The 15,772-nt window shown below is 39.7% G+C and overlaps 1 protein-coding gene across 2 annotated transcripts; it reads left to right on the forward strand.

Annotated features, from left to right (window-relative positions):
- The first annotated feature begins 5,696 nt into the window (after positions 1-5,696).
- mibp2 (muscle-specific beta 1 integrin binding protein 2) lies at positions 5,697-8,495 on the forward strand. 2 transcript variants are annotated; one of them, XM_019886982.1, is made up of 8 exons: positions 5,697-5,975; positions 6,487-6,577; positions 6,778-6,823; positions 6,979-7,162; positions 7,249-7,320; positions 7,846-7,952; positions 8,064-8,154; positions 8,232-8,495. In XM_019886982.1, the coding sequence occupies exons 1-7, from the start codon at positions 5,950-5,952 to the stop codon at positions 8,147-8,149; spliced, it is 612 nt and encodes a 203-aa protein (XP_019742541.1). In that variant the 5' UTR covers positions 5,697-5,949; the 3' UTR covers positions 8,150-8,154; positions 8,232-8,495. The 2 variants fall into 2 exon arrangements, with proteins under 2 accessions (XP_019742541.1, XP_019742542.1); XM_019886983.1 differs by lacking the exons at positions 5,697-5,975; positions 6,778-6,823 and having other exon boundaries at positions 6,486-6,577.
- Positions 8,496-15,772: the final 7,277 nt, after the last annotated feature.

Consider the following 15,772-nt stretch of genomic DNA (forward strand, 5'->3'; position numbering starts at 1 on the left):
ATATTCCACACAGGAAGGCCGGAGCCATAATCGAACAAGGGAACTCTGCACTGTGAGACAGACATGCTAACCAATCGACCACCGTGCTGCACCTGAAAAATTATAGAACATTTTAAACCAATTTTTGATCCATCTGAAATGAGCCTGAAGTGAAGGTAAAATAAAAGGAAGAGCAACCTAAAGCAAGCCCCCTCAAAGACAGCATGGGTTTTCCAGCACTTCATCGCCAAGCCCTGAACTACAATTGTTAAGTACTATGCAGAACTGTGTATGGGGCACATGCAGTGGACACATTGCCAAACACAGATATCCTCCCTAAGCCCCACTACGTCAAAAGCTTCCCTGAGCGGTCTAATATTGCAGCTTATTAGAAGCTTAATTGTGTTAGACAACTAATCTGTTCAGCCTACTAAATGCGGATCTTCTCATCTTTTAGCTTTGACATAAAAGTGTTTGAGACAGGTGATGTCTTGAATGTGGCTCTGGATCTTTGCCCAGTTGAACAGCAATGTGTGTGCTGTTAAGTCTCTGTGGATGAACGGCTTACAATTTAACTGGGCCACACTTTACCTGGTCATTTAATTCCATACTTGACAGGTGGGCGATTGAAAAATCAGTTTCCCATAATTCCCTTTGACCGTACATATTTTCATTTGATAGTGACAGAAGGCAGATCATCACCTTCCTAAAACAATAGCTTATGTTTTTTTTTTGTTTTGTTTTTCAGGCAATCTGTGTCTGTCAAGAATGTTTAAAAAATGGCACACGCAATTAACATGAAAGTTTTAGTTTGTTAGTGAGAACTAACTGTACTGACAAGCGAGACAACGTACAGTACTTGTGTCAAACTGGAGCATACACAACCTAAAAACTATGTTACTGGATGTCCGCTAGGTGGCAGTGAAAACCGTTCAGAGAACTAATGAGTGGAATCGTCCTTCATGCTTCATTGTATGGGTGTCACAATGTTACTGAGCAGTTTAGTAAAATTTCTAATATTTTCAATTCACGTGAGATGGTCAGATGGCCACTTCTGTAAATCAAGGTACACAGTAGGTCTGAGAATTGTCAAAGTACAGTCATGTGCCTCCATACAAGAGATGGTTCAATCATCAACATATCGACTCTATGTGTCTGATTGAACTGGTTTCTTCAATCCATTTGCTAGTTTGCGTTGCATGGGATGTGGCCAGCTCACATTACACAGCCCCTCATGATAACTTGCTATTTTTACAAACTTCTCAGCGTGTACATGTCAATGTGCAAAGAACCACCACCAATGGATCTGTCAAATGCTGTGCTTGGAGAGCACATGAGACTTCAAACCTGCACCACACATTCAAACTGAGTATTTAAATACCAAGACTGAAAGTTGACTATGTGATGTGAAAAACTTGTAGTCTGGGGTGAAATGCCACTGCCAAGTAGCACAAAATGATAAGTGAACTCAATGTACACTCTGTCAAGTGGGTTAATAGTGCCTGTAGTATCTCTCAAGTACGTGGGACATGTGATGTAAGATGCAACACTTGAAATCATTACATGGCACAGATCTTGATAGTCCCCCCCAACCCCCAAGTAAAAAAGGACAATGCGATAGATGACATGTAATGTGAAAAGTTCAAATGTGTAAGAGTCACATGTGTGGAGGGGAGGTGGCGGTGTTTCCGAGCAGATTTGCCGTGGCTATCCAAATGACTAATTTACAGTGGTCCATTTAGATTCAGCTTAATCCAAACCTACAGACTGAGACATGAAACAAAGGATTGTGTAAAAGAGAACATATTTGACATGGTTTTGCAGAGAACTTTCTGCATGATTGTAGAGAGATGCTTCTTAGTCACCACCACACCATTTGAGATGCAAAGGCAGTGAGCAGAGCAGGGTTGGCGCACAATAACAGATTCAAAGCAAATGCTTACGTTTGTCTTTAGAGTCCACAAATCCAAGCATAAATTTGCATAGACTACCGGTATCTTGTTTTGACTGGTTAGCTCTTTGGAGGATGCCATTTGCCAAATATGCTTTATAAATACTACAGCATGGGAGTGATACTGAAGCAATGTGATTGGACAATCAGCGGGTGCTCTCACTTTCTGGCAACGCAATCACACAAGTGCTTTTTAGATGTTTGGATTGCTTCTAATCAATTGACAAACGGCACTGTGGGAGCCTACTTTTATAATGATTAAATGAAAAGCAAATAGAAGTAAAATAGTCACAATGAGTCAACAGGGGCAAAATGTGGCAAAAGAGGAAAGTGGGAACACTTGACTACTGTGTGACTGTTTGTTTATGTACAAGATAGTGCATAAAACAATGGTCGGCTGCTGTTGAAATTAGTTCTAATAGTCAACACCATCTATGCCGCCTCTGAATACCGCAGCCATAAAAATGATCCTTAATATGAGGACAAGCAGTATCGAAAATGGAAGGATGATTTTTCCTGAGCTGATGCAATTGACCACAGCTAAGGTACTTTTGGGTGATAAAAAATGACTAAAACAGCACATACACACCTGGTCACAATTTTCAGTCCAAATCAAATCGGATGAGTGTTGTGCTTTCAGTCACTTTCACACATCACCGTCAGTTATATGACATGGTTATGAAAAACAAAAAATCTGAAAGTCAAGAAAGTCACCAGGCCCGGGGAGAACATGCAAACTCCACACAGGGAGGCCGGAGCTGGATTCGAACCCGGCACCTCTGCACTGTGAAGTCGACGTGCTAACCACTGGACTACCGGGCCGCCCGTCAAGAAAGTCACTTGTCGAATCTAACCTTTTAAACTGGAGGCACTTTTTTTTTTCTGCAAAAATCCACAACATATTCTTGGACTCCAGATGGGCAAATGACTCATGCTACGAGTACAAGTCTCGCATGCTGCACTTGGCGACTTTGCTCGTAGCTCTGGAGGGCAAGAGCTCAACCTCCAAGTATGGTGTCATGAATTTGACACATACTTTTCCAACGAGAGGTTAGCTGTGGGCTGGTGGCAATGGGGAAACTTTTTTTTCCTCCTTCTTCTTTTTTTATCTTTACTGAATACTATGAATGCATCTGCATATTGTCAGGAATATTTTCCTGGATAATAAAACACTGTGAACGTGAAACTAATTTGTTCCTTATTCAGGCTGTAGAATATAACTGAATAAACGGGGATGTAATGTCATCCGCAAGGTCAAGATCTGTTTATTTGATTTCCTTTTCCAGGTGATTCCAAAGTTTTGATTCTAAATTGCAGTCATCATGACCAAATCTTTTGCCGCTTAGAACAGAAGGCGAGACAGAATGCAGCCTTGTCTGACTCCTGATTTTATTTCTAAACATGTATTGTGTTTCCATTTCTGCTTTTGCTGGCACAACTGGTGTTGAGATATATATTCTGAAAGATATTGAATGAATTTTGTGGGCACACCAATGCTGTATCTGAAATTCATTCATTTCAACAAAATCGTATATGTGCAATGCTGAAATCATTTGAGGTGAGTGATCAAGTGTACAAAAAATGCCATCGTGAGCGGCAAAAGGGAGAGCGGTTATTATGAACAAAAACAAACAAAAAAAAAAAGTCACAATCTATTTCGCTTATTCTACCTAAACTTCTGCACAATGCAATGAAACCTTCAAACATAAACGTCCAAAGCGTTGTGAAATGAGTAAACTGACCTGATATTTCCAGGAAAACAACAAAGAAGACAATATTGAGCATGGTTCTCATTTTCATTTAACAAAATGAGCAATGTTCTCTTTCAGTAGCGTGACAAAAAAACCTTTGGCGGCTACTGTGTGCATGAGAGTTCATCCAAATAATTGTATGAGCTGTGTCACATCGTCATCACGCATATTTTCACACTGGTGTGATTTGTTCTCAAGGGACAGAGTTAATGGTTGGGTGTAATGTTACAATGGTAGGTGAGAGAGGCCGGTATGGAAAGCCGTTTGAGGATTAATTCGATATCCTTGACAGCTTGAGGTCCATGTCCAAATACAGTCTGCCCTCACTGGTGAGACGCAAGTAAACTACTGTGCTGCATTTGTAGCACTCCTAGGCCCAACTGGTATAGGCAGGCAGCCATTAGTATACTCTTGGAACCTACAGGTTGCACCAAAATGCCCCCTTTTTTTCCCTCACTAGTAAAATGTAGTTTTCCAAGAAGTATATCAAATATGTCCCTACTAGTGTGATAAAATGCCATACAGTAGTGGAAGGTTTTATCGGAAAAACTGTTACCAGTAGAGGTGCAACAACTAACCGATTAATCGACAACTAATCGATTCTCAAATTAAATGGCAACTATTTTCCATCCATCCATTCATTCTGAACCGCTTGATCCTCACAAGGGTCGTGGGGGGTGCTGGAGCCAATCCCAGTTGTTTTTGGGAAGCAGGCAGGGGACACCCTGAACCGGTTGCCAGCCAATTGCAGAGCACACAGAGGCAAACAACCATCCGCGCTCACACTCACACCTAGGGGCAATTTTGAGTGTAAAATCAGCCTACAATGCATGTTTTTGGAATGTGGGAGGAAACTGGAGTACCCCCATGCAGACACGGAGAGAACATGTAAACTCCACGCAGGAAGGCCGGAGCTGGGATCGAACCCACGACCTCTGCACTGTGAGGTCGACGCGCTGGTCCACCAGGCCACCGACAACTATTTTTGTCATTGATAAATCGTTCCAAGCCATTGTTTAACCAAAGAAAATTTCCACCTCTCAAGAGCAAATATTCTCTGATTTCAGTAGCTGTCCATGAAAGCAGAAATATTATCTTTGTGCTTAATCAAATTAGAAAATTGCAAACGTCTGCTTTTACATGAACATGTTACAGACCAAACCAGTAACCAAGTCATGTTATGTTGGTGCAATTTCTGCATTGTTAATTTGATATAATGACCTGTATCTGAATAAACGAATGGACATTTTAAAAATCTGTTTCAGAATTCATCATATCATTAAAAAAAAAAAAATCAACATAATTGATTGTCAAGCGTACTAGTTCATGGACCTACTAAGACACAGACACCTGTGTCTTACAAGTGCATGACAAAGATTGTACCAGTACATGGAATTAAACCAAAGATATTGAATAAATGGCCAAAAGGGTATCCAGTAAATGCTCAAACGGCTTTGTATCGTTCACAAATCAACTAATGGCTTATGGAAAGTTGTTTGAGCATTTATTGAATATCTGTGATATCCCACTAAAAGTCCAAACACTCGCATGCACAGAACACTCGTGCGCAATTTTGCCTGAGTAGTTGCCTGTATGCCATAGTTGTCTTAAATGTCATACAATGGTGGGAAAAAAAAAACGTTTCTAGTTAGACACAGTCGTTCTACGAGTGTGCTGAAATGTCTTATGAATAAGGTCAACTAGCTTACTAGGACAAGGACGTCAAGCTGGATAGTAAATGTGTACCAGGAGAAATTAACCAGGAAGGACACAAACAAAGGGGCGAAATGTAATAAACGCATTAGTTATCATGTAGTTGTTAACCGTTAGGAGTTCAAATAATGACACTTAGTGCTTTCAATTTCGAAGTCTTTGTGTCTTGTACTCGAGGTTTTCACCACCACACGAGTGAATGAAGGCGGGGTTAGAGAAGGAGGGGCGTATGCGGTTGGTGGAAGCCTCTGATTGGTCGTACATCCCTCGGTCACCCCGGAGCAAGTATTTAAATAGCCAATCGCGTGGCTCTCTTGAGTATGTGTGGAAGTGTCAAGAGCTCACGATCCTCTCTCGGTGGAAGACCGCGTACGCGCGACATCTCGCTGAACTTACACACTCAAAAACCACGTACCATGGATGAGTCGAGTAGTTGACGTTTCCTGTAACCTTCTCTTTTTAAGCTTTCTTCCGTCCGATCATATATCACCTGTCTATTGGCGTTTTTGACTTCGCGACGCTTTTTTTACCACCTGCAAACCACCAGCGGAAATCATGAAGTACATCATCGGCATCGGAGGGTGAGTAACACAAATGAATGGAGCGGGGCGGTTTGCTAAGCTAGCCGCCGTAGGCCGAGCTGCGAGGCATTAAAGAGGCCGTGACACGTGGAGGAGCGGTCGTGACATGCGCGCTCTTCTCGTGTCTTCCGGATCAAGCGCGGCGCAGCTCATTCAGTGTACAAGTTTGATCACATTTATCTTGACAGGACTTTTCCGGGTTTGAAGTGATGGCCCCGCGTGGAAACGAGCCTTGGTTATACGTTCTGACGTCGAGCTAATGCTAATAGTGCTCAGCATAGTCAGATAAAACTGAAAATAAGGATGCATGCTGTTTAAATTGACTATAGTGAGTGCGAAATGTTGCTCATCCTATGTATATTTTTTAAACGAGAATGAGCGTAATGATGAACAGAGTTCATATTTGTAACATAGAGGGCATTACTGTCAGTGTAATAGTTCTCATGTTAATAATTCCTCAAAAGTTATTTTATTTATTTATTATTTATTCATTTATTTTTACTCCTTTCAGCGTAACAAATGGAGGGAAAACCACCCTCACCAACCGGCTGATCAAGAACCTTCCCAACTGCTGTGTCGTACACCAGGATGACTTCTTCAAGGTGAGCATCCAAATTGTTTTTCTTCTTCTTTTTCTTCTTCTTCAAATGTTAGGCCTTAAGATCAGGATTACCAGGGCGGGTTGGTTGGCTATTACCATATCATTACTAGTAATGCCAATGAATCCCAGTTCTATAGCCTTCCATCTAGCATGGAGCATTAGTGTATGTACCTTGGTACATCTTATCAATGTATGTTTCAGCCCCAAGATCAGATTGCAGTTGAAGATGGCTTTAAGCAGTATGATGGTAAGCCTGTGTTTATATGGAAGGATCTGGGTGTCTTCTCATTTGTAACATGCATGCTTTGTTGGCTGTATAAAAGTCAGGTTCTCATAACTGCATTGCCCCCCCCCCCCTTCTTCCTTCTCTCCCGCCTTCCGACTTTCCTATCTCGTCTCCAGTCATTTCTGCTCTGGACATGGACGCCATGATGAGCACCATCTACGCATGGCGGGAGAACCCGGTGAAGTTTGAGAAGTCTCACGGCGTCAATAACACCCTGGATACGGAGATTCTTCCCAAGTCTGACCAGAAAGAGGAGACTCACATCCTCATTGTGGAGGGCTTCCTGCTTTACACTTACCAGTAAGGACGCATTCCTCCCTGACATTTCCTGTCCTGTGACGTCCGTTGGCGGGAAAGAGACAATCATTTGACTTGTCCTTTTGCAGACCTTTGATCGACGTGCTGAACCAGCGGTTCTTTATTTCCATCCCCTATGAAGAATGCAAAAAGAGGAGGTGGTAAGTGTCCGAACACATCCAAGCAAGCCAGTCAGTTAGGCACTATTCCCTAATTTTCAAATGTAAGGCTCCACAATGAAGATATATTGACCTCTTCCTGCCAGATATCCTGGCCAATTCAAACCATTTCAGAATGTTCAGCTAAATTGGATATGTTGCAAAAAGTTGAAATGGAAATATGTTTTACATACTATCGTTAAATCTTTATAACTCCCTTCCACATTTGTAGAGAGATCCAAACTGAACTTCAAAATGTTCATCTCAGACAGGACACCTAGGGGACTATTACCACTCCCAAATTCTCGCAATAAAGTTGGCAAACCAAGAAATATTTAACGTAAATAGCTCCTTCCATATTTCTTCACTGATTTCAAACCACTCCAACTTAAAGTCTCTGATCCTCGATTTCAACAAGTGAAGCAATTTTACATCATTTCAGTTCCGCTTTCAGCATCAATATGTCTCCACAGAAATTGCATTTTCTTGTTTCCATATATACTTTTTGTTTGTTTTGTTTTACTACAGCTCAAGGAACTACACGGTGCCAGACCCCCCCGGCCTCTTTGACGGCCATGTCTGGCCCATGTACTTGAAACACAAGAACATCATGGAGAGGACAGGCGTTGATGTTTGTAAGTGTTCACACTCATGTCCCTCTTAAACTGAATTTACTTGTTAAAAGAAAAAAAAATAATAGCAATAATAATAAAACGGTGCATATTTTTGTTTGTTTGTCACTACAGTGCAGCTAGATGGAACCAAGTCAAAGGAACAACTGTTCAACTCTGTCTTCGGGACCATCCTGAATAATATCCAACATTCTCTTTAACAAAGGTATCATCAAAGACTGCTTATCTTTATGTCAATGTTTTTCTGGAAGTCAATATTTGTATTATTTTTCTGCACTTCAGGTCACTTGATCAGCTAAAATGGAGCACGAATTCAACCCAGCCTGCTTGAAGTCCAGCTCGCCTTAAGTTTCTGCCTGGCAGCTTATTTAGCTGACTGCTATTTCTAAACTTCAAAAAATTGTATAAATATGTAACTGGCGGCATCAAATGCTGGCGTGATTTTATATCAAGCGTATTTATTGCTTTGTACGGCCTACACTCCGCAGAGAGTGGATGAATATATTCAGAGGATGGATGCATACGTCAATAAAATCCTCAAGCCAACTTTGTGTTGTTGTGATGAGTGGAAAGTTACTTGTCAATGCAAATGACACTATCTCATAAGACATTCTCAAAATTCTACCCATTATGTACCACTCTTGAGCATGTGATGCCCACTATCGGTGGCCACGCTGCTCTTGGTGCAAGTGATAAGTGGTGTCACGAGTTTGAGCCCCTCCTTCTTCACTTCCAATTAGAAGTGAGGGTCTTATCTGTATTTAGACAGTGTCCCCAGGTTTCTCAGAATAAGTACCAAATACGCCACAATGATGCCAGTGGCCCAAGGATGACGTCTGAAATGGCAAGTTGGAGAAAGTAGACATGGTGCTTCCCCCTTAGGAGATAACCTGTCACATTAATGACAATAAAAGGCACCTGACATTGCTAAACGGTTTGGCAAGTAATGGAAAAACGTTACTGTTCAATCTTGTCTTTTATATGCAGAAACTAAAATTGTCAAAAAAAAAAAAAGGTCCAGTCTGTCTTGGGTTCCTTCATTTGTATCCAGAGCAGTTTGTTTATGAATGATAAATCCCAGTTACACTATATACACAGCTTTGGCAGGGAAATTACAATGGGTGGAAATGGGGTGATGAAGCTGTGCAAATTCTTACGGTGAAGAAGCATCATCTCAACGACAGACCATCACTTTGATGTCATACAAATATATATCTATTTTTTTTGGGGTGTGGGGGTGAGTACCTCGTAGATTGCAACATCATTGATTGATTAGAGTCTGTGTGGAGGCTTGTTATCTGTTATAGCACACATTTTGACTTGATAAATTGTAAACATGACTGCAGGGACTTGCAATGCAAGTTACAACCCTGCGAGGTGCCTTTGAGGGAGTGACTTACAGTATTTCATTTTTCTTCCCCTTACTTATGTCGAATAACATACCCCGTTCAACACTCCTGGACAAACTATAAAAATCTATTGAAAAAGATATGCTTAGATAGAAAACTAAAAATATGTGAATTTAACAATAATGCAGTTCAGACAGTTCTAGAATTTGTTTTCATTAGATAGTGCAAGCATCCTTTTTGGTCTTGTGATGACACCAAAGTAGGTCAATACTTTACAAATGTGTGTTAGAAAGCCCACATATGGCGCAAAACGCTATAATTTCCCACTATGACCAATGAAATTCGATCCTGAGCGGCATTATATAACTCTTGGTAGGTTGACTTTTACTTCAAATGTGGTCACGTGACTGGGCCTAAAGATATGCCAGTTGTGTTCCTCTGTAGTACTGCACATGGCAGCCTAGCTGCTGTCAGAGCCCTGGGCCATGTGGAAACTTTAAAGCTGTCCACAATTTTTACATTTCGACTCGCTAAAGAAATAGACAGGCGGGTTTACTGAGTTTGTAGTTATTCTATGGAGGTTGGTGTGAGCTGGACTTGGAGTGAGGGAGCAGAGAGTGAGTCAGAGATCACATTACAACGCCATTCATCGGGGGAATGTCCTGCAACCTACTTTAGTTTCCTCCAGAACAAACATTCAAATGTTTGCTCTCATCTATTTATTGTGCTCTTCAAGTTTAATGCTTATATACTGTTCATTTTCCATGCGAACATAGTATGTCAATTGACCTGGTCCAAGAATATCCTGATAACTGCCGAAATTATGAAAGATGGATCAGGTCGAAATGTGATTATAGCGTGTCTGACACAGAGTTACCATGGTTTTTGATTATTATTTATTTATTTATTATTATTTTTTGTAGTTGAGTTTTTATTTAGTTTTGACTTTTGTTTTTTTTTTCAAATTCAGTTCATTTGAATTAGATTTACAGTAGGTTTGTTAGTTTTTATTATTTTGAAAATGGTTGATTTTAGTTTGTTTTTTAAATGTGTTTTAGTATTAGTTTTTTATGTGGAGTATTGGTAGAATGCAAGATAAAAAAACGGTCACTAGTGTGTAAAAAAGTAAATGAAAATGAAAGCGGTTCAGTGGTTTTTGATATTTGTTTGTAGTTAAGTTTTTATTTAGTTTTGACGTGTTTTTTTCAAATTCAGTTCATTTTAATTAGATTTACAGTAGGTTTGTTAGTTTTTATTATTTTGAAAATGGTTGATTTTAGTTTGTTTTTTAAATTAGTTTTAGTATTAGTTGTAGGCTTTTTATGTGGAGTATGGGTAGAATGCAAGATTTTAAAAAAATGGTCACTACAGTGTAAAAAAGTTAATGAAAATGTTTTTCTCAATTTTAGTTTGTTATTTTTTTTAGTTTTCACTAACTATAGCCGTGGTCTGACATTGACAAAGAGATGATTAATTGGTCATGATTTAGATTTTTTTTTTTTTAATGATCAAATAATAACATCCTGTTTATGTATGAACACCCAATCAATTGAACAGGTGCATGTTTCTGTGAAAATGTGGTGTTTACTTGTACAGTTCGAGGGTCTCTTTGACTGTTTCTATTCCCCCGTGACTCTTCAAAGACCAGCAGGTGCATGTATCTGTGTAAATGTAGTGGAGACACAGACAGTTCCCGGGACTACTTCATGCTTGTGACCTGTAGCATTAAAAAAAACACACAGGGGTAACCCTAAAAATTAATTACATAAGACATTGGAACAGCCTAAATGTCATTCTTGTGTATTTTGGGTCACTTTTAGGTCATCCAATTCCCGGTTGAAATAAAATCATTCAGGGTGTATTTGTTGCTGTCTAAACAGGTCAAATGGACCCAAACTGTGTGTGAGGATTTAGCCCGTTATATTGGCAAAATAAAACATTCTACTTTTGACTCTGCCCCTGAGTGTCACAACTTTCCTTCCGTTATTCACTGTAGCAAAAAATGCTTTGCATCTGTGACAAACATTTTGCAGCTTTTCGCAAAGGCCAGCCGGTTTATTTTAACATGGGTGTAAGTGCACACAGCTTGCCAGCTGGTCAGAGTAAACTTGAACGTGTGAGATAAGTGGTTGCATAACTCCATTGCTGCTGTTGGCTGCCCCCTGTGAGAAGGAGAGAAAAAAAGGCTTCTGACTGTCCCACATTTGCACTACAGTGTAGCCATCCAATCCTAAATAACTGACCTCCTTGTGTGTTTGTGTGGGAGTTGACACAACATGTTGCAATAGTCAGTAAAAGTTCCAAAAACAGAAGCCATTTGAGTCCACATTTTTAGAATTGTGCTAGTTCGCTGAAAGTGTGGGCGATTGTGAACTTATTGTCCTTGGATATTGTGTGAATGCTTGCGTATCGGTGGTGACAGAAGGCTTTGTCTTTTGCCATGGTGGGAAGTAACAAAGTACAGTACTTTGGTACTGCTCTTCATTTTTCAGGTATCTGTACTTACGTATTTAGTTTGTTGACAACTTTTTTGATGGGAGACTTAACCGCAAAAATGCAAACTATTTGAAGAATCAAGAACCCCAGCCACTGACTTATTTAAGAATATTGTTTGCTGTTGTTTGCTCCACGAATGAGTCTTGGTGTTTTTTGACTTCTGCCAACCTGGAAGCCACATGCCCCTGGTGTTGAAAAATTCTTATCCAGCTTGCTCATGAAAAACATGAATAAAAAAAGAGAGAGAGAAGAAAACCAAAAATTGGTTGCGACAAGTTACAAAAAACTGTCTTGGATATAACTGACACTCATTTTTTGTCTGTTTTTTTTTTTTTTTTTACTTAAGGAGTTCAATCACTGCTTTTACTATCGTACAGAGGTGGCCAGCGTGCATCTGATTTTTGTCTTGAGATACACGCAAAAATTTTCAATACGAGTGCGTGTCAGACCCCCCGGCCGTAAAATGGCGCCAAGTTCCCAACATCCCACCACCATCCAATCACATCGGCCCCATTGCAGTGGTGGGACAGCATCAGCTGGTGGCAGTGATGCCGCTGTGCCACGAGGCTGCTTATCAACCACCAATAGACCCCACATAAGATGAAGAACAAGGAAGGACAATACATTGGTTACAGTCGTCTTTTTTGTTTGCAGGTTATGTGCCGAGCAACTGTTATGACTGTGTTTTATACTGTGGGATACACTGGAATGCAAGTTCTTTAATCGGGGGGGGGGGGGTTCTGTGTTTTTGGGGTACCTCAAGGCACCACTGTATTGTTTTACAGAAGTATCCGAACATCTACTTTGGTAGAGTGTGAGTATTTGGGCCACCTGTGGTCTTTTGACACCGCTGATGTCTGTGGACAATAACAAAGCCTGCAGTTCCTCAAACGACTGCAACTGCCACTCTGAGGTTAGAAGGCCTCCAGTACTGGATCTTACTAGATCTTGTTTGGATATTTGAGGGATTTTTTGTTTTTCTCCGGGTGCACTACTTGTTCTATCCACTCGGTCTACACACCTCGCTCGGCACAGAGGATCCAAGGAGCAGAGAAGGCAACAGTCTGCTGTGGTGGACTCACTCAAATAGAGCATAGAAACAACAACATAAATCCTCCCTTCGGACCTCACATCTTCACCTCAGGTCAGACTTTGCAAACACTGACTTGTCATCAGGAAGTTGCATCCTTTTTTTTTGTTGTCCTCTTTCCTTGTTACTCTAGCAGCGATGGAAACATACATCTACTTCGCTTATATTGTATGTATGTATATTGCATAATAGTGAATGAATCAGTCAGCCCCTCGATTACTAATATTAACTGTCTGAATTGCCACGACATTTTTGAACCACTTCACCAGTTGAAATGCAAATTACATCAGGAATTCTCTTTGTTTGTTTGTTTTGCTTCTCATAACATATTGTCTTTCTAAGATATGAAGAAATGCTAAAATGATCGTTCAAGCTATTTTCCACTTTCTTAATTGCTCTGCCTTCGTGAAATGACATGTAAGGGTTTGTTTATTCGGCAAATGCTTGAACTTTTTTTCACCCAGAGGTACATGGTGAAAAGTCTATGTTAACAGTGGAACCTCAAAGGCCACAACTTACTCCAGGAATACGGTCACCCTCCAATTTGTGCGTGTTTTGTAATAAGATTCTCCACAGGAAAAAAAAGTGTACAGTCAATGTGTCTAATGAGTTAAGCATAATTGTATCATGTTGATCCTTCTACAAGCCAAAGAAAAAGCAAATCATACAATGCTGGCTGAACTGAGCTTTCTCGAGTAAGATTTGCTGACATCTCAAGTCACACACAACATACACAACCGCACAGTTGGCCTTCTTCAACAGTCAAACACACAAATACAAACTCTAAACACTTCTTCCAGTTACAGTAGGCCAAAACTCTTGAAACGGCTTTGTTTCTGTCGCGTAATAGGCCGCGCCCCTTAAAGGCACCCATACATTACCATAGCTGTGACGTCATGATTGTGTATTATATATTTCTATATTCACTTACAATTATTTTCCCAAAAGTTTATGAAACCACTTTATTTCTCTAGAGTCTCATCATGATGCCTTTTTTTTTTTTAAATACAACAGAACGCCATTGTTGAAAAATACAGAACAAAAACTTTGTGGTGGGGAGGGCTGGAATGGATTAATGGCATTTCCGTTGACTTCAATGATTAATACTGATAGTTTTATGAGCTCGGTCACAGAACTAATTCAATTCGTAAGTCATGCTAGTACTGTATCTAAATAAACCTGTGTGCTGTTCTCTGATTTCAGTTGCGTAACAAAATCTTTTCTGTTGTCTGTATAATAACGTGGCTGTTGAAAGAGAGGCTGCAATTCAGAAATAGCACCAGACTTCAAGCAAGATGACTGTCGTAACCTCAAAGTGTACAAGACATATGTGTTTGATTAATCCACACAGCTTACTTAGTTGCTTAGCTTCTATATTTGTCTTTTACTAGAGTCCATGAGAAGCTGACAAAACCACTGATTTGCGCAGTAAAAACTTGAGCCACGACCGGAGTTGTTGCACAGGCTTGTTTTGAAAACATGGACCGTGGTAAGGCCGCCGTGCTTTTGAGCCACTGAGTGCTGCACCTGTGGGATTGGTGGGGAAAAACAACTCTTCACCTCCCGTGGTTGACCACAAATGTCTGTGTTTACACTGAATTCGTCTGCCTTTGGGAGAAAATAGGCCACTATACCGACACAAGGCAATGGATCAGATATCCAAACACGCTTTCTAGATAAATTCTTCAGCCCTTTAAACTATGTGAAATAACACCAGACTAAATCCGAGTGAGTTCGCCATTATTATTCTATGAGATGTTTATGTGTCATTCCTGGATTGGAGAACAATTTGGGCACCAAAGTATTTGAAATGGGGACCTTTATTTGATCATATTTTATGTTTTCAAGAAGAAAAAAAAACAATTTGATTTGACCATGTTAACCATCGACATCAATGTATCAAGGTTAGACCTTTTATCTTACATACATACACACATATATATATATATTTACTCTATATCTATCTATCTATCTATATGTATATAGAAAGAGAGAGAGCGAGAGAAATTGTATATTGCCTTTTAAACCGTGATATGTATGGTGTAAAATTCGAAATATTATAATAAAATATTAAAATATTTATCTATTAAAATATAACACTACTGTACTATTATTGCAAATGGTTGGGGGAGATATTTGTTAAGGACAGTTGGAGGTTTGTTTTTTTATGTATTGTTTTGTATTGTATTTATCAATTAATATATATATATATATATATACATACATATATATATATATATATATATATAGATAGACATATTAAAACCTTGGGGGATGAACCTCCTGTCACTCCCTCGGGCGCAAAAGTGCACACCAGTAGCAGTTGGCCTTCAATTGATGCAGTGAGAAAAACTGTATTTTAAAATTATATTTGATTACAGTAAACCCCATCCATCGTGGTTTCCAGGTTCACGTCTTGTAATTTCGCTGATTTTTTTTTTTTGTCCAGTTTTATAACTATGTTTTCTTCTGCCTGCCAGTTTATTTGGGGTGTGATTTTACTGTTGATTTATACTTTGATATTTGAAAGAAGAGGAGTAAAAACAGCTTTTTCAAGATTAACATAGTTTTTATGGAAGATTATTCATTGTTAAATTGTCTGTGGTCCTGCTTTACACCTGAGCAAAGGGATGGTTGTAGGTTTGTTATGTAACGTACATCTTTCGGCCTACGTATTCATGTATATTGTGAGATGGTAAAGTTATTTGTTTGTGAAAACAGGATGTTCACTGTAAACATAAGAGGGACCGGTCAACTGTAAAGCTTCGTCGATCCATTGCTTTTGCTGTTTCTCAATATATGATGTTGTTAAATGTCTTTGTATTACTTTAAAAATGCGTTTCAAGACAGTAAAAAAAAGTGCTTCATACGCTATGAAAACCTAACAA

This window comes from Hippocampus comes, unplaced genomic scaffold (genome assembly GCF_001891065.2).
Source record: "Hippocampus comes isolate QL1 unplaced genomic scaffold, H_comes_QL1_v1.1 scaffold261, whole genome shotgun sequence".
In the NCBI taxonomy this organism is placed as follows: domain Eukaryota; kingdom Metazoa; phylum Chordata; class Actinopteri; order Syngnathiformes; family Syngnathidae; genus Hippocampus; species Hippocampus comes.